This window comes from Galeopterus variegatus, unplaced genomic scaffold (genome assembly GCF_000696425.1).
Source record: "Galeopterus variegatus unplaced genomic scaffold, G_variegatus-3.0.2 Scaffold319, whole genome shotgun sequence".
Classification (NCBI taxonomy): Eukaryota; Metazoa; Chordata; class Mammalia; order Dermoptera; family Cynocephalidae; genus Galeopterus; species Galeopterus variegatus.
In genome coordinates, this window is record NW_007726430.1 from 521804 (window position 1) to 528525 (window position 6722).

Sequence of the window (6722 nt, forward strand, 5' to 3'; positions counted from 1 at the left end):
AGGGTTCCATCGAAGAGAATCAGACGACCTGGAAATTGCCCAAGTCCAAGTGGAACCCACGGTCCCGGGGAGGCTGGACTGGAATGTGACTCAAGCTGAAACTTTTTTTTTTTTTCCTTTTTGTCTTTTTTCGTGACCGGCAACAGATCGAAACCCTCAGTGTCGCGCCCGTACCGGACTGGGACTGGCAACGGGATCGCAACCCTCGGTGTTGCCCCCGCTCCTCGCTCAGCCAGTGAGCCGCCGGTCTGCACGTGGGATCTGAACCCTCGGCGGGAGCGCCGCCGCGCTTCCCAAGCGGCGCACTATAGCACTGCACCACCGGGCCGGCCCTCAAGCTGAAACTTGAGACAGTTAAAACCATGATCTGGGGCCGGCCTGGTGGCGCACTCGGTAGAGTGCGGCGCTTGGGAGCGCGGCGGCCCTCCGACCGAGGGTTCGGATCCCATATAGAGACCGGTCCGATGCTCACTGGTTGAGCGCAGTGTGGGCACGACACCGAGGGTTGCGATCCCCTTACCGGTCACGAAAAAAGACAAAAAGGAAAAAAAAATAAATAAATAAACCATGATCTGCGCGAAGGCGTGAGGCCTGACTTGAGATTAGAAAAAGGGGAGCCCATCTGGGTAGATAAACAAATAAAAGCACGCGTGCACACACACAGAGCTTTGAGCAAGGTCTGAAGGATAGGAACCAGACTACTAGGAGTGGTTACCACTGGTGAGGAAGGCAGGTCTGGAGGGGTAAGAAACATGTCTGCTTTCAAAAGAAAAAAGCAAAAAGCGCACCTCCTTTCTGAGAGCCCTACTTTGGGGGCCTCCTTAGCCCTCTTCCTTTGGGCTCTGACTCCAGATGCACATTTTGGACAAGCTGGGACAAGGAGATGGGCGCTCCTGACCCATTCACTCCTTCAAGAAGCACATCCAGAGTGCGAGACGCTGAGAGCCATCTGGGCGTGGGGAGGTGGAGAGAGCAACCAGGCTTGGCCTCGGCCCTCCTGGAACACATTCTAGTCTCATCTTAATTCCGCCGTGCCTGGTTATGGGACCATGGTTGGCAGAATGAGGACCCCCAAAGATGTCCATGTCCTAAACCCCAGAATCTACGAATATGTTTTATTACATGGCAAGAGGGAATTAAGGCTGCAGATGGAACTAAGGTTACTAATCAGCTGACTAAAAAATACAGAGATTATCCTGGATTGTCTGAGCAAATGCAATCTAACCACAAGGGTCCTTACGTGGGGAAGAGGGAGGGAGAAGGGTCAGAACCACAGTCGGCACCCCAGAAAGACTCTACTGGCCACTGCTGGCTTTGAAGACAGATGGAGGCCACAAGCCAAGAGCCGTGGGTGGCCTCTAGAAGCTGGGCAAGAAGAGAAAATAGGTTTTCCCCACAAGTTTCCAGAAAGGAACACATCCCTGCCAACACCTTGATTTTAGCTCGGTGAGAACCATTTTGGACCCCTGACCTCCAGAATTGTAAAATGACAAATGTGTGTTATTTTATGCCACTAAATTTCTGGTAATCTGTTACAGCAGCAAATAGGAAACTAACATAAGGACCACAGGGAAGAAGAAGCCACCTCTCTGAGACTCAGTTTCTCCATCTGGAAAACACAATGGACATCTGCCCTTTCACTACAAGACATTTTTGTAAGAACCAAAAGAACCACCTATAACATCGCTTAAAACACAAGCACTACTGCTATTACTAGTGTTATTACTGAGCTGGTGTCCTCAGGGAGATTTCTGTTCACTGTTCATCAGCCGTCTGCTCTCTTGACACCCAGCCGAATTGCTGAGTGGCTCCACTGGCCCCTGCTCCGCCAGGGCAAGGAGCTAGCCCTCCAGTTCCAGCTGCAACCAGCCTCAGGTGTGGAGAACAGTGTCACGCTTTCGGGGAACACTAGCCTAGCCCAACCTAATGACCAATTCCAGGAAACTCCTAAGGACTGCTCAGAAAAGCTCAGCTCTCTGGCCAGCCTCCCTCATCACTCAAATTTTCCTGCCCGTGGCCCCATCTCCCAGGGGACCTGGGCACCAATCACCTCTACCCCGGCTGCTCCACCCCCCTCAGGAGAGCTCACCTGGAGAGGGGCTTCCCGGCTGGGCAAGGCCTCCTTCTGCCACTCTGCCCTCTTTGAGCAAGTCCTTTCCATCTGAGGCCCTGAGCTGGGTGTGGGAGAAGAGCTGCAGGACAAAGCCAGCGGGGAAGCTGCCGTCAGTGAAGTGTCGGACCTCGGCTGGTGCTGCAAAAGTCTCCTCTGTGGGCGAGTCGGGTGATGGGGGGTCTGGAAGGAAGAACAGGATAGAACTGTGAGTGAAGGAGGCGGGTGCCCTCTGCCTGGGCTTCACCCTGTCCTCTCCTCCTCTCCAGGTGCTGTAGCCACAACCTACACCCACCCATCCCGGGCCTCCCCTTCACCTGGGTCGGGGTCCAGGTTTTTGGTCATACGTCTGCCTCTTTTCTTTCTGGCTGGCTCTTCTCCAGGGGGCTCCTTCCATCTCTGACCACGAGGCTTCTTATTTCCTGGCTCTGTGGCAGGGGCAGCTGCAAAAGGAAAAGACCTTACACCTTTTAGAGAAGCCATGCCTGACCCTGCACCCCCACGGCTCCTGAAGACACCTACCCAGCAGCCTTTTTCCACCTACCCATGCCCCCCACTGAGCCTCACTTGCTTCCCACTGACTGACCAGGAAGGTCGAGGGGGCGGAGTCCCCTGGGCCGGGTCCTTTTAGGGAGGGATGGGTTGTCCTCAGAGTCAAGGAGAACGACGATCTCCGCTGGCATTCTAGCAGCGTCTGGATCCACCTCCCGGACTGAGTCTGAAAAGGACAAAAGCCCAATGAGCGCCAAGTGTTCCAAAAGGCCCCACTTTTCCCTCTGCTCCCACCCCAGGCCCTACTACCTGAGCTGGGTGGGGACAGCTGCTCAGATCCAACGTCTTCCAAGAGCGCCACCCCTTCACTCCAGGCCTCCAGGATGTTGCTCTTCTCGGAGGGGCTCAGGTCCAGGGTGTGGGGATGTTGTTCCAGGATGTGCGCACGCGCCGTGTCGGCAGAGGGGGACCGGATCTCGGCACCGCACACCATGCACAGCGCCCGCCCGCTGCCCCCAGGGCTGTTCCCCACCAGGAACTCTTGCTCCCAAGACACTTGCTGCTTGGGCTCCTCACAGCTGTCACTGCCTGCCTCCAGAGGGCTGGGTCTCGGTGGAGGGGTCTTCTCCTGTTGGGTCACTGAGGGAACAGAGAGGATGTTGTCAGTAAAGGTGCCTGTGGCCAATACTTAGAACCTGAGTCCCCAAACTGGATGGTTTGTGTGGGGCGGAGCAGGAGAGCATGCCTGCTCACAGTTGTCTACCCCCTTCCCCCGGAGCCCGAGAGGCACGAGCCACAATGAACAAGCCTATTGCCTGGTGTCCTGCTACCCTCGCCTCTGCACCTTCTCCCAATCTAGTCTCGGCCCTCAGGACTACATAAGCTTTCCCGACAGCCTCCATTCTTGCAGGTCTTCAGCCTCTGCACATCTGTCCAGACCACCCCGATCAGCCTGGGTGATGTCATGCCTGAGATGCCTCCAGACCTCCAACCCCTGACAGTTGACTGTACCTGACATCACAATAGTGCACATTTTCTTGAGGTCAAGGACAGTAAATGTTACCATCATACTGTCCCCACAGCAGGGATGCTCAAGCTTCCAGTCGATGACTGACATACTTGCCTGTTCCTTCACCTGTTGAGGCCCCTTTAAAAGGCCACCCCACACCCTCAGAAGCATCCACCTGCAGAGCTCCCAGAGCACTGGCCTTGCCCCAATTGGTCTGTCTGCCACCTGCTCTTTGTGCACACGGTCCCTGTTCTGATAGGGCAGGAACCCCTTTCAGCCCAGCAAAGGCAGCCTTGGACTCAGCTCCACCTGATGGCTGCTAAGTACCTCTGACCCATCATGGTGGCACCTCTCTCCCACCATCTGGAGAGGAGGGGACAAAATACAAATACGGGAGGCCCTAACACCTGGCGGCTGTACAGAAGAGGTGGCATTTGACAAGGATAGGAGCCTTGGCTTGGATAAACTGGGCTGTACCCATCTCCCATGGGACCGTGGACAGGAATCCTGACCTCTCAGTTGCAAAGGGCTTTCCTCCCACCACTCCTCCAGACAGCTCTCATCCAGGTCACCAGTGCTAAACCCCGCAGTCAGCTCTTTAATGTCACCATCTGCCGATCACTTTCTCCATCCATTTTTCTCACTAGGCATCTGGGGTGCCACCTCTCTTTGGCTCTTCTCATGTCAGTGTCATTGGTGCTTTCTCAGTCACCTGTGCCGGTCCCTCCTCATCTCTTCTCAGGTACTTGCATGGCTCCCTCACTTCCTCCAGGTCGGTGCTGAAGAATCATCTTCTCACCATGATGTAGGAAGCTGCCATCTACCCCCACTGGAGCACCCCACTCCCAATTGCTGTGACATCTCCACAGCACATGTCATCACCTGACATCACTTGTGTTTCCCTTGTTCACTGTGTCTCCCGCCACACAGCAGGCTCAACGACAGCATGGATGTTTGATGTTTCACGCTTCTATCTCCAGCACCTGTGCCAGGCATGTAGTGGCATTCAGTAATGTTTGATGAGGGACTGACTCAGTCTCCAACCTGTAATCCATGGGGCATTCCAGGACTGTCCTCAGATCTCTTCTCTGTCAACCTCCTTCTTCGGACGAGTCTCATCCTGTTGCCTGCTTGCCGCCAATGCCCATATTTCTAGCTCTAGCTGGACTCTCCCATGAAATCTAGACTCGTGTACCTAAGCACCTAGCTGAATGTGTAACAGGTAACCCAAACTTACCATACTCAAACCTCAACTCCCAATCTCCCACAAGCCTGCAGCCCGGCCTCTCCCATCCCAACTAGAAGTCCATCCTTCTAGTTACTCAGGCCAAAAACCTTGAATCCATCCTCTCTTTCTCTCACACCCCAAATATTTCCAGAAGCTTGTACTGCAGGACCTTGACACCTGCTATTCTCTCTGCCTGAAATGCTCTTCCTCAAGCTGCCTACAAGGCTGGCTCCCTCACTTCCTGCAGGTCTGTGCTCAAAATTCACCTTATTAGAGAAGCCTTTGCTGACCACTCGGTACACCAAATAAAATACCCCCATCTCTTTTCCTTATCCTTCTTTAGTGTTCTGTGACATACTATACATTTATTTACCTGTTTGTCTGTCTTCAGCCATTAGAATATCTATGTTCCACAGGGGCAGGGTTTTGTCTGCTTTGTTTACTGCCGTTACCATCCCCAGCCTAAAACAGTGCCTGGCGTAGAGTAGGTGCCCAGTAAATACTGGGTGAATATTAGCCTCTCTGGGCTTCCATTTCCTGCCTCATGTGGGGATAAGGCCGCCCTTGCAGAGTTGCTGAAAGGATTAACTGTGACAGCCTTTGACAATAGCCCAGCCAGAACTCAATAAATATTAGAAGTATGGAAATAACCTGGCTGTTGGATTGAACACCCTGAGAAGTGAGGCAGCCTTTATTTCCTTCATTCATTTTATAACCCTTCTGATTCCAAAAAGGACAAGAGATAGTGCAGACAGACATTATAATTAGCTAAGGTTCAATGAAGGGCCTTGCATCAACCTCTTCTGGGTACAGTCCCCCAAAGGGAAAGAGGTATTGGAAAGTGAAAAAAACATTTGCATTTTCATGAATATTAAGTCTTCCACAAAGACGGCTCTTTTGTTTTCTTACAGTTTGCAAGCTCCTGAGGACCAAAGAAATTGGTGAAGGGCGAAGGGAGAGCGAGTGTTCCCAGAGTGTTCCTCGAATCCCCTCCCAAAGCTGATCTCCTTCTAGGGTGGCTGAGGACCCCCTGGAACTGCCTTCCCCAAACTGGGGGTTGAGTGCAGTCCCATTCATCACCCCTCTCTAGGATCGGACACCTGTGGCTTATGCAAGTGGAGTGGGGGATGGGGATTTCACTTGGAATGGGGACGGGGAAAGCTTTATGCTCGGAGGGCCCTTAGAATTCTCCTCTTGGAGCGCGGCAGCGGCGCCTGACTCCGTTCTCTGAGTCGCTCCGGACACCCAGCTGCTGCGCCCCGCCTTGGGCCTAGAGGCCCCGCAGCCCCTCGGCCTACAGCGCAGCCCGCCCCTGTGCTTGCTGTCGCTTCCCCAGCGGCCGCAGGCACCCAGCGCCTCTGGGGATTCGGCCTCCCAGGCTGGGCCCGGGCGAGGGGGCGCTCGGGCACCGGAAGCTCCGGAGCGCGCGGGGCGTGGATGGAAGTCTCCAGACCCTGGGAGGGAGAGGAAGGGAGGCGGAATTCGGGAAGGCCTGAGATTCCAAAGCCTGGTGGGGGAGGGGCCAGAGCGCGCCCAGGCCCCAGGCCGGGGGGGAGGGGACGCCGGGGCCCCCGACTGGCTGGGGTGCCCGGGCCCAGCCGGGGAGGGGCAGAGCGAGGCGCGGACGGTGACGCGGGAGCGGGGTCCCCTCCCATCCTTACCTCTGAGCATCGGCTCGGGCCGCGGGATGACCGCCACCACCATGGCCTCCTCCTCGTCCTCCCCTTCCTCACACTTGAGCGTCACCTCGAAGCAGTCGAGCGCGGCGCCCTCGGCCTTCAGGGCCATGGTGCGGCCGCAGGCGATGGCGGTGACCGGACCCGGAGGACGGGCGCGCAGGCCTCCCCGCGCCGCCTCCCGCCCGGGCCCGCGAAGCCCCCTCA

General features: G+C 55.5%; 1 protein-coding gene across 4 annotated transcripts in view; it reads right to left on the reverse strand.

Annotated features, from left to right (window-relative positions):
* Positions 1 to 6655, reverse strand: part of LOC103586219 (chromosome unknown open reading frame, human C11orf84) — a 65848-nt gene extending 59193 nt beyond the window's left edge. For 3 of the 4 annotated variants that reach the window (XM_008567440.1, XM_008567437.1, XM_008567438.1), the window contains exons 1-5: positions 6501 to 6655; positions 2912 to 3241; positions 2697 to 2828; positions 2428 to 2553; positions 2090 to 2293 (exon numbers count right to left, since the gene is read on the reverse strand). In XM_008567440.1, coding sequence (XP_008565662.1) covers positions 2090 to 2293; positions 2428 to 2553; positions 2697 to 2828; positions 2912 to 3241; positions 6501 to 6627 — 919 coding nt within the window. In that variant the 5' untranslated portion in view covers positions 6628 to 6655. Of the gene's footprint in view, positions 1 to 1371; positions 1610 to 2089; positions 2294 to 2427; positions 2554 to 2696; positions 2829 to 2911; positions 3242 to 6500 lie in introns of those variants that run through there. The other variant, XM_008567439.1, reaches the window with a different exon arrangement.
* Between the last annotated feature and the right edge of the window lie 67 nt (positions 6656 to 6722).